This window comes from Lissotriton vulgaris, chromosome 3_1 (genome assembly GCF_964263255.1).
Source record: "Lissotriton vulgaris chromosome 3_1, aLisVul1.2, whole genome shotgun sequence".
NCBI classification, from domain to species: Eukaryota; Metazoa; Chordata; class Amphibia; order Caudata; family Salamandridae; genus Lissotriton; species Lissotriton vulgaris.
Window position 1 is genome coordinate 1,938,338,896 of NC_141689.1, and position 17,259 is coordinate 1,938,356,154.

The window sequence follows — 17,259 nt, forward strand, 5'->3', positions numbered from 1 at the left end:
CTGACTCTTGACTACCCATCTCCTCATGTTTCGGCTGGGGTTTAGACCTGCATTGTGGGAGGGTGACATTCTCCAGCCTGGGGTCCCACGGATGAGTGGGACCCCAGGTCTGCATTGGCAGGGTGGAAAACCAGCACCCCATGAAGAAGGTCCATTGAAGCCTGCTGCATAGATCTTGCCTCTGGCCAGGTGCATTACAATACGTAGTGATGTGTTGTGGCATCAGGTGATAGGGGAGCAACATGCAATCCCTTTTGTCTCATAAAGTGTCTGGTTGCTAAGAGTGTATGGACTCAACTAATCCTATTGCTGGGGAGGCCTAGCAAGATGGCCACTTGGACGTGTTCCTAAGACTCTCATGCACCCCTTTTAATATTCTACACAATCCTCCGTTATTTTACACATCTCAGACATTGAAGGAGCTGCCCCTAATGCAGTGTCCAATGACCAACACACTACATATAACAGAGGCATGTGAATTGCAGTGTCTTGAGTTCACGAACAGGAGGCTGTGACTGCATCATGCACAGATCCTGGAGGTGCCCTTGGGGTGGAAAGAAACCGAGAAGGGGGTGGGGGGTAGGAGTTACACACCTGGCATGAGGAGAAGAGAGTGGCCTGGAGCCCTTGCTTCGCTGCCAGTAGGGAGCAGAAAGAGAGGCGGTCGCCAGGAGTGGTGAATGGCTCTGACTGGGGAAGATGCTGCAGACCGGCGTGGCAAAAGCCACGGGACCAGGAAAGACTGAGCGGAACGGCAGTTGCTGGCAGTGCTGGACAGGGCTTGAGATGTGGTTGGCGCCCAGCGGGGGTCCCTGGAGTGGACTGAGACGTCTTGGTGCCCTAATTGGAATGAGGCCAACCTGTACTGTTGCTGAGTGGCTCAAGAGCTGAGCCTGGCCTGCACTAAGAACTGTCTTCAACCCTGTGGGGACATTGTGCTTGAGAGAGTGTGTTTGGATTGTTGGCTGCCCTCTTTTGAAAGTGTGGACAACTTCCTTGGCAGTGGCGGATTGTGGCTGACCTAGATGCGGAGGAGCATGCTGCAGAGGGCTGTTTTGACGAGCTAGGCCCTCATCTGGATCCCATTTCTTGGTTGTTGTTCCCCTGGTGAGTGTTTGACTTTGTTACGTTGTGGTGGGTTGATGCCGCCATACCTACGCCTGGACTGATGCCAGCAGGCCCCCGCTTAGCTGTGCACTGCCCTCAGTGAAATTGGAGTGATAGAGCGTCGACGCTCGCGCATGCGGAGGAATCTACTGAGCTCTGGCCCCCTACTCGCTTTGCTGTTGGCCTACAGCCCGGGGGTGTGTGGCTGCACACCCCTGGTGGCTATCTCTATGGAGGTCCTGGCGATTGGGTGTGCTCCTGAGCTGATTATCGCTGAAGAGATATGGGTAAACATAAGGTGCCTGGGTCCCAGCAGAACAACACTATCACGTAATATACGATTACCTCAGTGCTCAATCTAGTTAACTTGAGACATGATGGAACCCTGCCGGACGGTGTAGGTGTAGCAGACCTGGTGGCTGCCAAAGAGGGCTTGAAGGCGGCCCTTGAGGGAACTATAGTGCCACTCGCTGTAGATGTCAACTTGCTGTTGGCAAACCTCCAGACTGTGAAAGTGACTGCAGTGGAGATGTCCATTGCAGAGCTCCTAAAAGAAGCTACAGAGATGCAGGAGCTCGTTGCAAAGTTGGAAATGGTGAAAAAACACAGGAGGCCAGGGCTGAGGATGTGGTGGGGCGCTCAATGCCTAATAACATCCAAGTGTTAGGATTTCCAGAGGGGCCTGAGGCGCCATCTCCCAAGCATTTCCTGGAGGACAGCATCCGTCAAACGCTAAAACCACTGGCCCTCGCAGCAACGTTTATGGTGGAGCGCTTGCATCAAGCGCAGGCTGCTTGGCTCCCTCCGGCTCCTCCGAGAGTGATAATTGCCTACATCTTTCATTGCAAAGTCAGATACTGCAGTCTGAAAGCAACCTGGGCGGCTGGAACACTGCATTACAAAAATTGCCCAATTGCCATTCATCCAGACTAGCAAGGAAAGCTCTACCTCACAAAAGCGAGGAAAAGGTGTCACCTGCCAACTGATGGTAATGGAGCGTAAGAACGTCTCAGGAATAATAAAACACAACAAATCTACATATGTCCAAAAAGGGAGAATGTGATGCCAAATAAACAAAAACAATAATACAAATCAAGCAAAATGTATTAGAGATACAATAAATATACTAAGTGAATAGATAACAAGATATTTCAACAAATCAAATAAGGATGCATACGAAAATCATATGATGTGCTGAACAAAAAAGAATCCTAAAAACAACCACAATTTATTGATGATTTTTTACGTAAACAAATCAAAATATTTCGTCCTCACAAACAGAGATATCAGACAATAGAAAGCAAATCTCAGACACATACATGAAAAAACTCCCATTCATCTAGCTAATCACTCAGTCAAAACAACTCGCATCCAACATTTACACTATAAATATATATACATATATACAGCATAACAGGAACAGAGTCCACAACCAGATAATATGAGTGGGCAATAAAGTTGTGCATTTACTGGAAGTCCATGTCCAAATGTCTCTGTCCTGCACGGTGCCGACACGCGTTTCGGTGCCAAGGCTACCTCGTAGCCAACACCTTCCTCAGGGCACTAAAGATACAGTTCTCTGTAGTTCAGGACCACAAGTAGGGAGAACAACATTTTTTAACAAACAGCACAAAAGAACAGCAATAATTCAAAGTGCAAATAAGTCAGAGACAGGCACGGATCCCAAATAAGGTAAATCCCAAATCAGGACGTTCCATCCAAACTATAAAAGAAAATATATACATTAATTAATTACATTCTTCCTAAGAATCAAGGCAAAAAGCATCCTACAACGTTTCAAGGTAAGCCTTTCACCCAGTGTCGGAGAAGAATTGAAAATGTGTAGAGAAAGACCCAGTAAATTCCCACACATTTTTTTTAAAACAAGGACCAAAGGACAGTCTGGAAAGACGAATAAAAAATGATAAATACCAGGGAGTGAATAGCATCCACAGTATCAAGAATGAATCAGATCGCCTTTCATAAATTACGAGACAACATTCAACGCATGCCAGAAGGTCCACAAGAAATAATCATGCTAATGCGTGCTCTTAGGGAGAAACAGTGTGTCCAGAGACAGGGGCATAAATGGACACATAAAGGCCCCAAGACTTAAAGTAAATTAGGCAAGGACAATGTAAATGTGTTTGTATATATATAGCGCCTTCTACCCAGAGGTCTTGTAGCGCTGTATTCATAGCCTAAGATGCAGTTCAAATGAAGCGAGGATAGCAAACAGCATATGCAGAGTCTAGACAAGCTAGAAGGGCCAGTGGCTCCAATAATTGAAGCAGAGGGCTCAAGACGAATACCAATCCTGAAGCTGAAAGTTCAAACAACTAGATAAAAAAGAAGAAAGGGAACCGATAATGAATAGACACTTGAACAAATAAGACAGAAGGACATGACTGCACAACGCAAACAAATATATGTACTGTCTGGGCGAATTGCAATTTACCTGAAAATAAAACGATCCCGGCGGAATTCGAAAAGAAATATAACAGCCCCTGGGTCACTTCAGGGAAAGAAACTCCACAAACAGATCGAGGTTGACGGTATACTCATGTCATGGAGTCCAACGAGCTTGAGTATTCTGGCGTGAAGATAAGAAAAATGTTCAATGAAGCAAACGCGAAAACTAGAACAAGGGGCCTTAAGACTTAAACTGTGAAACTAGTTCCGCTCCCCTCTCCCCTTCTCCATGTCCTCTCCCTCTCCTCCCCAGAGAGAACTAATCAGATGGCCACTCGGAAGGAACAGCCCCAAACAAAAAATGCTAACATATTCACGAACACGCGGAAGAAAACTAACTCACATTATGGAGGACTCGACAAAGGGTCAATCCAGAGAAGGGACGGGAATCTCATAAAGCATACCAGGGAACTACAGCCGAAGGTCTCAAATGACAGTAGCTCACCTGAAAGGTAATTCGTCGTTGTCCAAACTCCGTGTCTAAATCGGCAAAAAAACGGCAACACGAGTCCACGGGTTTCCCAGCACATCCGAGGAAAATTCTCCAACTGATGGCGGTCGACTGATGATCAGCGTCTCAGGCTTCGTCCAGGATACGCGGCGTCCGTCAAATTGCTGGTACATATACGAGAGAAAGCGTAAGCAGAAAATCAGTTTATATAGACGGAGCCGCCACTAGTGCAATGATCATATCATGGGCAGGACAACAGAGTCAGAAACATGAACAAAAACATAGGACTATCCTCAAAAGAACGACCAGTATGAACGCAGAGTCGGGCTAAAGAAATAAAGTACAGAGCCTGCATCCAGAAGGCACCATCTTAAAGGGGAGCAGGCAAATTCTAATGAGACCACAAATGAATAATGCAAACTAATAAATTGCTTGCTCCCACGGGGTATATTCATTGAGTCCCTCCCTCTCAGAATTTAGAAAGAAAATCCCCAAAACTTCTCTAGCTTTATGAAATGTTTCATTTTCGCGTCCTCTGTTGGCTTTGATCTTCTCTAATATTGTCCACTTGAGTTCAGTTTCCTTGTGTCCCTTATCAAGCCAGTGTTGGACCAATGGAGCTGATGTTTTAGAGGTCCGGATATTAGATTTATGCTCTCCAATCCGAATTCTAATTTCTCTGCCGGTTTCCCCTACATACGGCAGGTAACACGGGCAGAAAATGCAGTATACCACATTTGTGGTCCTGCAGTTGGTCATCTGATTCAATTTGATATGGTTCTTCCTGATGTCAATGTGGTCAGCGACCATGGCGTTGTCACACGCCTGACATCTGCCACATTTGTGGTTGCCCCTAATAGGGGTATCCCCAGTGATCGATTTTTGTACAAAACATTCTCTGGCATCTGGTTTCGCCCTCACAAGAAAATTTCGAAGGTTCTTATTATGCTTAAAAGCGAAGATAGGTTTTGGAAGTTTAGGAATGTCCTCACGAAGATTGAGGAGATGCAACTCAGAATAAATGGCATGTTGGATTTTCTGATTCAAATTCGAATGGTGAGTCACACAGACCAATTTTTTATCTACAGATTCAGATCTGGGTGTAAACATAAAATCTCTGGTAAAATATTTGGCCCTTTTATAGGAATCTCTGACAAGCCTTTTGGGGTAGCCCCGGGATAAAAATTTGCCCTCTAGAATGTCAGCATGCAAGTCGAAATCTTTGATATTAGTACAATTCCTGTGCAAGCACAGGAATTGACTAAAAGGAATCCCATCCTTTATGCAACGGGGGTGATAACTGCTGTAATGCAGCAAAGTATTTTTGGCTGTGGGTTTGGTAAATAGGGACACAGTGAGGTGACCATCTCTGTGTTCGATCCACACATCTAAGAATTCTAACTTCTCCTTGCTTTTATTGGGTGTGAACTTGAGATTAAGATCATACAAATTAATCCATTCAAAAAAATTGCTGCATATCGGTCTCATCGCCATCCCAAATAAAGAATATGTCATCGATGAATCGATGCCACAACAGAATATTTTCAAAGAAAGGGGCAATTTCATTGTATATGTACTTTTGCTCAAAGTTGCCCATATACAGGTTGGCTACACTGGGGGCACATGCGGCCCCCATGCTGACTCCCTTCACCTGTTTGAACAACTCACCATCAAATTCAAAAAAATTCTAATTCAATACAATACCCAGGCATTGGATAATGAAGTCAGCATGGAACTCCCCTTCAGACTGCTCAAGGTATTGTTTTGCCACTGAAAGTGCCTGTTGTTGTGGCACATTCGTATATAGCGCCTCAATATCCATAGTGATCAGGGTTTGGGTATTAACATTGAATGGTAAGTTCTCAATTTTAGTAATCAGGTGGCCCGTATATCTGATATGCGAGGGAAGCCTGGTCACTATGGGTTTGAGAAAGACGTCAATATATTTAGAGAGTGGCTCAGTGGCCGACCCTATTGTGGACACAATAGGTCGGAGAGGGGGATCGGTGGGGTTCTTATGGGTTTTAGGCAATCCATAAATGACAGGGATCCGTGTCACAGTAGGTGTAAGAAACTCAAATTCCTTTTGCGTGATCCAACCTGTCAGCTCTGCTCTTTTACAAATGTCAAAGATTTTCAATTTGACTTTGTTTTCCGGATCTCCCCTCACTCTTTGATAATGTTGGCTTACTGAAAGCATGTCAATCATTTTGGATTTGTAGTCAGACGTGTTAAAAACTACAATCCCTCTTTCCTTGTCACAGGGTTTGATGGTAACATGTGGCTTACGTCTCAGTTCACTAAATGTAGTTACCTCATGTCCTGTCAAGTTAGATACGGGGGGGGGGGGGTTAACAAATCTGGTGATGTTATCAATTTTAGAAAGCACCGATTTTTCAAAAATTTCTACCTCAGGATCAAGAAGGTCCAGGCTGGGAGTGAAGGTAGAGGGAAGTCTGAGCCCGGATAAGCTCTGTTCTTCCATATGGTCTTTATCAAGAAAAAACTTTCTAAGTCTAACCCTGCGAAAGAATGCAAGTTGATCTTCGCAAAGCTCAAATTTAGATAACCTGGTGATAGGGACAAATGAAAGACCCTTCGTAAGAAGTCCATTAAAGATGGGGATATTGTTTAGTTGCGCCAATACTGTTGGCGTCTCGTTTGTATGTATTGTTATGGAGGTTCCTGCGCTACAAATTGTCCTCTCTGCTGAGGTATTACAAATTGTCCTCTCTGTTGTGCTCGATAACGTGGGCGATAGTTCCCTCCACGACCGTTTCCTAAAAAACGATTATTTGGACCTGATCTGTCAAAATGGCCTCTCCTACTGTTATAACCGTCCGATTAAGGTGTTTGATCGTCCCCCTCTGAATCTGTGGTATCGGAAAAGGTCAAGGCTTTCCGATTGGTCCACAGTGGCTGATCCGTATTAAAGTTAGATCCAGTGTTCGCTGTATAATAATTTTCAGTCAGGAATGGGTATACCCTTTCATGAGAGAAGAATCGAATATCCTTTCGAAGCATCTCTGTTTTACGCTTGAGTAGATATTCTGAAAAGGAGTCTAATTCAAGGTTGATCTCCTCGATTTTTTTCTTTGCCTCTTCAATCGGATTACCTTGTCTAAGTTTGTCTTCTAATTCCTCAATTTCTTTGAGCAGGGCTGCAACTAGTTCCCTAGCCGTCTTGATGATCAAGATCATCCAATTGCGCGAACAGCGATTGGAGATAAGAGCCCACTTCTGTAGGAATTTGCGTACCTCGATAAAGAGCCCCGGAATGTTACGGACCATTAGGCCTATTGGAATAGTACCCGCTTTTAGATATTCCAACATAAAGTTGGCATGATACTCTGTTCTTTTAGTTTTCTTCTTCAGATTATGTAACTTAATCCTATCATCATTAAGGCCCTTGGAGAGAGTAAAGGTCCTATCACTGGAAGATGTCTCTCCTAGTAACCTAGCAAAATCCTCGTTAGTAAAGCCGAAAGTCTTAATACGTTCCATGAAAAAAAGATTAGAACTCCGATACTAGAGACAACAACTTAAAGTGGCCCTTACCGCCAAAGGACGTAGGGACAGAAGATTCAACACGCAAACAATAAACATACACCAGAAAAATAAAACAAAGAGAATAACACACATAAGAATAATAAAGGAGAACCGTTGTAAGCAAGCCAAGGGATAAATAAAGACAAACTAAAGAAAAAAAATGTATCCAGACTATACACATATGCTACAGACTCAGTGGAAGTCGCACCTAGAAGTCGAGCAATAACTCAAAACTATTAACTTGCGATATATACGGGGACGTAGCTTGGTGAGCCAGGATGGCGGATGCGATCTGGTAGGGCTCCGCCAGCTAGCTCAACCATCACCATCCATCAGAGCCATACAGCAATAGCTGCAGGCACTCTGGCGCCTGTGATCCACTTGGACCCTCCTCTCCACGTCTGGCACCCATAGAATGAACCAGACAGATGCAGCTGTGCCCTGGTACTTACCGGGAGTGGTGACTGCACTCAACATGGCGGCGACATGGGAGGACGCAGAGAGGCGTGGACTGACCGAGTGCTGAGAGAGCCATTCGAAGACAAGCCTTCAGTGCTGCACTGCTTCTGCGCCGCCTTCGTTTAGTGGTGGACCCTGCGGCTGGCACCTGGGCACTAGGAGCGGTGCAGTAGCTTCCCCCTCATCTCTCCTGGGCTGTGAAGCCGGAGTGAGGTGAGGGGATCTTCACAGATGTGGTCTCTAAAAGCTAGGGGCAAAGGCCCACAAGGGAGGTGGTCTCCCCCGCCGCATAAGACGAGAGGTGTCGTTGGTGCCAGCCCTTGACCCGGCTGGCTGTGAACCTCTGCGGTGTCCAGCCAAACAAACGATAAGTCGGAGCTCTGAGTACCGGGCCGCAGCTACTGCATCATGGGGGCGAGCGCCGGCCCACAGCACAGGAGCAGCGGCAACAAAGTGTTGAGGAGAACTGCGTGATTTCCCTCCTCAAGGCCAGGTATTGGCCTTCCGGGGTGTGGGTGGCGTGAAGGGGTGGAGGGGGCTGAGCAGGCCGCATGAAAGAAGTTATTTCCCTCCCCATCCCCCCACCCATGAGGCTTGACCCACCAGGGCAGTTATGAGGCCTCAACTGGTGTGGGGGGGCCCCTTTGGACTTAACTTTTCCCCCGACCAGTGGCCTCTCTTCTGGCCTGTTGGACTGTGGGGGAAGTCTTTGGCCATCTAGTCACTGCCTTGGGAGGCGTTCCACTGCCAAAATCAAGGTGTGCACCCCCTCCCCTAGAACAGATCAGCCGGGGGAAGTCCCTGGCAGAAGGCGCATCAAGAAGAGATGGTGATGGTAGGGGGTGAGAGGAGGCCCGGGCGGGGTGAGGAGACCGCACAGATGAAGTAGCCTTGCTCTGCCTGTAAGCTGTTCGGCCTGTCCTACAGTGAGTGGCCCCGCCAGACCTCTTCCCTACCCCTGGCTGCACATTTCACCTTGAGCCTGCTGGGTGGTGGGGAAGAAACCCTAATGGGTATATCGGGCCCCAAACCAGCGCTTCAGGAAGGGACCCATCCCGGTGTCAGGATCCGTCCAAGCCCATATCGCTGCCAGTCACCCGTTGGGTCTGGCCTCACTGTGGGTCCACCATACTTGGGCTTCTCTTAGTGCAATTGGAGCAGCTACACCATCAAACAGCCCCATTGAGGTGACCTCACACTAACGAAGTGGGCGGCCCCCTCATCTGTCGAGAGCTTTAGAGGCCGACTAAGTTTGCTGACTGAAGGGGCCTTGAGGGGGGGGGCGTCCCTAACTCGCTTGCACACCCTCAGCAGCAGATCACATTGTAGCCCCTGACACGGGCCTGGTCGGTGAGACGGGAAGGCTGGAGCCTGGCCCCAACGGGCCAGTAAGCTGAAGTGACTGGCACCCTGCGGGAGGAGGGTGCCTCATCCTTCACCACGTCAGAGAAACTGGACAGGGTCCTGGCAACAACTGAGGACTCCCGCATCACGATGGAAGCCTGCTTTTGCAACTTATTTTGCGCTCCTTCGAGATGACCAGCTCAAACTGGCTGACCTGGTCACCGATGCGGAACCTTGCGGCACTGCAACGGCTCGCCAAGTAGAACCAATCTGGCATTGCTGACATACAAACCTGAGTCGCACAATTGGATAACAGGGCGGAGAATCTGGAGGGCCGCTCCCGTAGAAGTAACATTCATCTTCGAGGTCAACCAGAGGGTGTCGAGGGATCAAATCCCCATGCCTATCCGGACTCCTTGTTCCACTCATTCACCCTGGCATCTGAACTCACTGCTTTCTACTCTAGAACTTGCTCATCACATCCCGGCGCTGCACCCGCCCCCGGGCTTCCCTCCTCGCCTTATGCTGGTGAAACTGCTGCATTTCAGGGACAGATTAAATACTCCAAGCGGCCAGATTGGCGTGGCCACTTTGAGTGGAGGACAATGTTGTAATGCTATTTCTAGATTACAGTAGAGCCATCCAACTTCAGTGCTCCTCTTTCCTGGAGGTCAAGCATCGTCTCTGGCAACAAGGAGTGTAATACTCACTACTGTTCCCCATCCGCCTCAAGATAATATACAATGGGACCACTGTTTCTTTCACAGACCCCAGGGATGCATGGGATAACTTGACAATAACCTATGTTTTCGTGTAATCTCATGTTTTTCTACTGTCTGTTCTCACCACAGAGTCCGAACAACCTTGGCCGATGCCCGGTGGAGCTGCCCTATACAGCTATAGAGGAGTTTGACCCTGGTTCACCCCCTTGGCCCTCACCTACCCAGCCGGACATCTGACATTGTTTTTCCTCGCCTCCCCGTTATGTTTCCCTCCTTCTATCTTTCTCTGATGTATATACTTGGAATCTGTTACTGAAGTAATTATGTAATCTTTAACTTGCTGATCCTCATGTAAAGCGCTCTAATACCTACGGGTCTAGCCAGCGCTCTATAAAACTGTGCAAATAAATAAAATAAATAAAAATGGCTAGGCATACACTGTCCCAGTGCTGAGCTATGGGTACACTATAGGCTGGAATGGGCCCTCGCAGAAGAAATACATATAAAACTGACCAGGATGGATAAAAAAGTGCAGAATGACTCGCTAGTTTGGGGATCCACTATGGTGAATTTTGCAGGGGGAGGGGGCGCTGAAGGTCAGGGCACAAGAACGCTCACCCGGGAAGGTGAGCATGGGAAGTGCTTCTATAACATCTACCCCTGCTGATAGACAAATTTGCTGCAGTGTGTGCATTGTTATGTCTAATGATTGCTGATAGTTGTTATCCATACACTGTGTGAGCTTGACGGAGGGGGGAAGAAGGTGGGATGTGGGTACTAGTGGGCACAGTAAGAAAAGGTCAAAAGTGTGAAACGAGTTTTTTCATGGTTGTTCTGAAATTTGCATAAAGAAAGACATTTTAGGAGAAAAACTCTTGCTAGTGCAAGTATCGAGTTTCTTGTGGAGCTGGGAGATCACAAAGCTTCGAGTTCCCTCTAGACATTGAGATATTTGCCCAAGAAATTAGTTTCCTATGAGTCTGGTCAATTTGCCTAGCCTAAACTTCCCCTGGTGACTCGTACCTCATGGAGCTGACTGTTGGCACATTTTTTGAGGGCTCCTGTCTACTGGTGTGTGGCATGGTCCTGCTATTGATACATAGCTTTGAGACTTTGGTGGTCTGTTCTATGAGTCTGTGGTAGTGTGGATGGGAATGTGAGTCTTGGCCCACGTAGTTGTTCTGCCATCATAGTAAAGGAAAACAGGGGTTTCATGCCATGATGGTGAGTCTGTCCAGCTTACACTAAGCCTTCCCTTTAGAAAGCATCTTTGGTAGTGGGTAACCTTGGTAAGGTGGGGACCAAAGCAACCTCCACTGTTTCCACAGATGTCATTCTCCAGTCAATCCTGGGTACCCATGCTTTTCTGGAAGGAAAGATTAGGGATGTCTGATAAAATATTTCACTGCTGTGCCAAAGACTCTGCAATTCAGTGGATCTGGTAAAGGAGGCAAAGGGCCACATGTCTGAGCCAGAGACTGCAGTCTGTGGGGCTTCAGGTGACCATTAATCATAGGACAGGCACAATGAATGTGCGTTTAGGACTAGGTGGGTATTGGTGGGTGCGGGTTTTTTTTAACAATAACCTGAGAATTCTTAAAGAGTGGAGGGTAGCTATTCGAAGCAGTTTATGTTTCCCTGTCTTGGGAAGCTGTGTCCAAAGAGTCTGCTCCCTGCTTCCTTAGCGATTGTGCCCACCACAATTTGATGTCAGAATCCCCTCCTCGGGTGCTACCTTAGGCTGATGACTTTGCTGTTCCTAAACTTCCAGGACCAAGACAGGTTGTGAGCTGCTTAATTGAAAGGACAAGTGTTATTTTAGGACTATACACAGATAGTCTAGAGACAACAGAAGTCATTTACTGAGGTGAAAGGTAAGCAGTGTGCAATGCATCTGAATTGTAGGATACAATGTCTGTCAAGTTGATTGTGCTATTCCAAGGGAAGTCCTGTTTTTGAAACTAGGCCTCTAAAGGGAAGACGGCAGTTAAACCTTTTTCTAAGACGGCTCCTTCTATGGGCCAAACAAGAGGATCAAGTTGTCCTTTCAGGGACAGTATATTCAGGAGGGGAAGCTGTTGCTGGGCTAAGGCTTCACAAGTGGAACCTGATGGTGACTCGTGTACAAACATTCTGGGAGGTTGGGAAGAAGGCTCAGACTCCTATCGTGCACCACTGGATGCTCCTCAGCCGAGGGTACAGATGGATGTTGAGCTGAAATCTGCTTAATGAAGCTGGGTTCAGTAACTGCTAATTTCACTTACAAATTGCACAGTTTTTGGGTCCTGCACGGGTTCTCAAGAGCTCTCCTATACTACAAATTTGGTTCACTATGCGGTTACTTGTTGTATGGCCTTGGGTTACATCTCAGGAGACTTCATCAGATTGGATCCGCAAACATTTTAATCAGTACTTTTACATGTCACTAGGTGGCATTGTTCAGCTCTGCTTCAGTGTCGTGCACGGCAGAAGTGACGTGTGCGGTGCCAATATAGGCACCATCCCAGCGTGCTGACCTCAGTTCTTTACTTTCCGTGCCTGTCAGCACAGATCCAGTGAGAGCTACCTCAGTTAGTTTTTAGCTGACTTTTTTTGCTGTGTTTTCGAAGCCTTCATTTGAGACTTTGTCTCCTGGTTTGATAGGGATGTCCCCTAACAAGCTTTCGGAGTGCAAACCCTGTGGTACCTGTCACAAGCAGACGTCTGCGGCCGACTCATACTTTGTTTGCTTATGGTGCTTACAGTGCTTTGAGCAGTACCACAACTCCAAAACCTCCAAGGCAAGGCCTGCCACACCATGAACCCAAAGGCATTGCGGGAGCACTCCATGAAGCTCCTTGTCATCTATTGTCAGACTACTTTCTCACACCCCCTTCCTCAAGATCCCAGTCACTCAGAAGGTCCCAGGACCGCTCTAAAGCTGCCTCCGATGTTCGTTGCCGCAGTCAAATCGAGGCTCCACTTCCACAGCTCTATCACACAGCCTGTGGCTGGGTCTGCTCTGTGTCTCACAGAGTTTCCTGGAGCCGGAGTGACTCCTGTGAGCGACGGCACTGGAGCGGACTCCACTGAAGGTCGCACACTCGGGGGCAGAGTCGTACTGGATCTAGGGGCCAGACTGGCACCGAGGGCGAACTCGCCGGTGTAAATCTGATGGTGGCTACCCCCCGAACCCATGGGCCTCGAAGGCTCTGCAGAGCGGTCGGACTGACCAAATATGTCAGGCCGATGTGCCATTGGACTTTGAAAAGTCCTTTGATTCTCTAAATAGTAATGACGTTTTTCTGGACTTTTGAAGTTATAACTTGCACCCAAAAGTGTTGGCTCATGTGATGGTCCAAAGTACAGGAGACAGTTCTTTTCCAGATTGCCCACCTTTTATATTTGGTTACCTTGGCTACGGAGCCGATAGAAGCCGTGAAATAGAGCAGGAACTTTGTTCAATGCTTTGAGTGTAATGATGTCACCGATAATAGAGTATCCCCTTACACAGATAACATGCTACTTTTTGTCTGATACACAGGTCAGAGCATGATGAAGATACATGACGAGTTTGATGACATATACGACCCATGGATTAACAGGGGCAGATTGGTTATCTTCACTCTTCAAGGCAGGGAATCTGCCACCGATTGGCATAAGCGATTGTATGCCAGAAAGGATAGCTTTAAATACTTTGATATGCATTTGCCCTTCTAGTACAAGTTGGAAATTCAATGTGAAACCCTTCTTAGTTACATCTGTTGGAACCTGGAAATGGAATCCACTCCTAATATCCATTTTTGGGAGTGTGGCCTTATTTAAGGTGATTGCTTTTCCCTGGCTGCTATATGACCCGGGAAACTTCCTGATGGTGTGGAAACTGGGTGTCTCATATGGTAAGACTTTCTGGTTTCCACCCTTGGGACTAAAAGGTATAAGAAAGTTATGGGACTTTTGGTAAAGTAACAATATGGAGTCCTTTGAGAATCTAAGGGCAGATTTTGTGCTGCACAAATCTCAGTTTTATATATACCTTCAGCTACTTCACGTCTGCTAGTCGCATCGTCCAGATCGGAGAGTCCTCCCTGAATTTAGTCCATTAAAAGCCAAATTGGTGGTGCTTAGGATGGGCAGAAAAAGTATATCCTGCTTTTCTATGATTTTCTAGGACCTTGCTATTTAATGCCCCCAACTTGTTTGGGGTGCTGCAACAATGCATGGGAAGGACATTGGCAACTTGATGAGGATGAACTTATGATGACTCCTTGTGAATTGCCTATCTCATCTACATTTGGGTTAATTTATCTTAAATATCGTAAGATAGGATATTATACTCTGGAGTGGCTCTGAAAAAAGAATAAATGTCTTGTGTCCATGCTGCCTCTGTTGATACTTAAATGTCCTTGAATTCTTACAAACATGGTAAGAGTGTGATGTGTAAGGATTTCTGGGTGAAACGTTTAATGGCCCCTGCCCCAGATTTAGGGATTGAAGGTGGAGTTCATTGCCCATCCTAGAGCGCGTCTGCATCATGGAAGACTATACAAGAGGGGCTTGCTGGATGGTTTGAATAAGGCTCCTACAGTAAAAAATTAAATATTGCTAAATACTTCATTGTTAGCAATTCGAGAAATGGCTGTGATGGATACATTGTGTTCAATACTAGATGAAGCTATTTACTAGTCATGGTGTTGTCCTCGCAAGCATTCCAGGGTTCTGGTCACTACTGGAGCAAATTTTACATTCCGTTATGATGCTGTGCAACAACAAGGTGATGGAATGCTTTAATTAATTTCAGCCAGTGGCAATCGCTACAGTCGCAATCTAGTCCTTTGTTTTTTTGCCCACCTTGCCCCCTCAATTTGGACACAGCCATATGGAAATCAGTCTTGACCCTGCTGCAATAGGAACAGTCCAGCCGAACTTACAGGTCAGTCCTTCCCTGAACCGGAACACAAGCAACCCAAGTCTAGTTTCGCTATGATTGAGGCTTCTCAGTTGGGTGTAGCTTGGTTCCAGTGACACCATGAGCCTGGGACCCACGTCTGGGCATACCTGTCTCACTTAAAGTATCAACTGTACATCTCCATATAACTCAGTGTAATGTATTTAATTACATTCATGAATAGGCCCTCTGTTTTGGTTGCCTCATGAGTACGGTGATGTGTTGCAGGATTGGTCTTGTATCTTCCTGTCTTTTTGTCATTGATTTTTCTGTGTCTGCTGCTTGCTTTACCAATGAAATGCAATAAAAATGATTATTAAAACATTTCTTTGCTTCCTTATCTTTGGCAGTTGTGTGCCTTATTTGGCCTTTTTTTAGGGCTGATCTTCTATACTACATTATTCTGCCACGTATTGTTGAGTAATGAGCTATACTTTCATGAGAAGATCAGTATTTATATATGGGTAGCTTGTGTTTTTTTTACCCTCTGGGTTTTAATACTAGGCCTAAGGGAAATTTCAATAACGCCAGAGTAACAGGAGGAATTTTGGTAGTTCTGAGTTACTCTTTGACAATAACATGATTTCGCCTGCTTTTGTAATTAAGAGTAAGGGGGTTCCTACCGAGATGGCACAAGTGGCTGTTTGCACTGCTGTTTAAGTTCTGTTGCATTTAGCACTATTTCGTAGCGCTATTGCATCCTTGTGTTCATTTTGTACGTGAGGGGCCATTTTAGCTCGAAGAAAATAGCGTTAAATGCAGATTTACTTTTCTCACGTAATTCCTGGTGATCTCATTATTTTTTTTTTATTCTGAGTGATTATGCTAAACTGATTTATCCGAGTTACTCCCACCCTTATTCAATATTCACCAGTATACAGTTAGTTACTAACTCATCCTATGAACTCTGAGAAAGACTTGCTGTGCTTTCGGCCTCTCGTAGTGGTGTGGGTGATGGCGACTTTATCCCATGTTCAACACAAGCACCCTTGTGAGCAGACCACGAGGAAGTGTGTTTGCTTTTCAAACATTTTAGCCCCTTGATTGGATTCGTACCGAATTTTGCTCCTTTACAGCACACAATTCCTACAATTCCAACAAGTGGCTTCAACTGTTCTAAGCTCTAGAGAGGCAGAAAAAATCCTTTTAGAAAACAATGTAATTTTTGCCCCCACACCCCATCGTGCCTGAGACTAGGTAGTATCTGGGTTAAAAGAGAGCCACCAAATGTCGATAAGAAGACAAATGGTGAATGCAGCGCTAGACACATTAATTTAAAAGCTTACTTTAATAGTCACTGGGCTTAAAAGTAAAATAAGTGGCTTTTGTTAGATTTCTAAGGTAGGACCTTTATGCAGGTAAACCGCTATGGATCAACCTTGTCTTTATTGTGACAATAACAATTGCTTTTGGAGGAAGGGATCGCTTTTTTGATTTTATAATCCAATGCTTTAAGAATGTTGCCTTTTTGATGACTGATGAATACAATCAGTTGCTGATAAGTCGTTATTTCTCTTTAGGTGGTGTGACTAGGATGACTGTCTCGCTGGTCGTCATTGTATTTGAGCTCACTGGTGGGCTGGAGTATATTGTGCCTCTTATGGCAGCGGTGATGACCAGCAAATGGGTAGGTGACGCCTTCGGCAGGGAAGGTATTTACGAAGCACACATCCGCCTAAATGGTTATCCCTTTCTGGATGCAAAGGAGGAATTCACGCACACAACCCTGGCTCGTGATGTCATGAGGCCGAGAAGGAATGAACCGCCTCTTGTCGTGCTGACTCAAGACAACATGACTGTGGATGATATTGAAAGCGTAATAAACGAAACCAGCTACAACGGATTTCCAGTCATCATGTCGAAAGAATCCCAGAGATTGGTAGGATTTGCGTTGAGAAGAGACTTGACACTTGCAATAGGTGAGACGTTTTGTGTTCTGTTGTACACTGATTTGTTTCGAACATAAGCATAGTATATAAAATGTAAAGCAGCAATATATCTCAATTACATTTCTCATTACTCTCAGGACAAAGATGAGGCTAAAACGTTGGTTTCTTTCTTGCATTCCAGTGAATTCCATTGTATTGATAGGAGGTTTTGTAGGCCATAAATTGGGATGCTTTAGGGTTGATGTTTTTTGTTCTGAGACGTCATCTTTGTGGAAAAAACCTGTCGCAAGCCTAAAAAAGCAGTTGTGTGAATGCCTAAAAAGCACTCGAAGAATAGTT

At 45.9% G+C, this 17,259-nt stretch overlaps 1 protein-coding gene and 1 long non-coding RNA gene across 2 annotated transcripts in view; both read left to right on the forward strand.

Annotated features, from left to right (window-relative positions):
• CLCN3 (Cl-/H+ antiporter 3) overlaps positions 1-17,259 on the forward strand; it is a 247,540-nt gene that overhangs the window by 183,167 nt on the left and 47,114 nt on the right. Inside the window, exon 9 of the mRNA XM_086963830.1 lies at positions 16,552-16,950. Coding sequence (XP_086819956.1) covers positions 16,552-16,950 — 399 coding nt within the window. The remainder of the gene's footprint in view (positions 1-16,551; positions 16,951-17,259) is intronic.
• On the forward strand, positions 2,183-3,662 carry LOC147728651 (uncharacterized). The gene is made up of 3 exons (XR_015309382.1): positions 2,183-2,461; positions 2,544-3,244; positions 3,308-3,662. It is a non-coding gene; the product is annotated as an uncharacterized LOC147728651 (long non-coding RNA).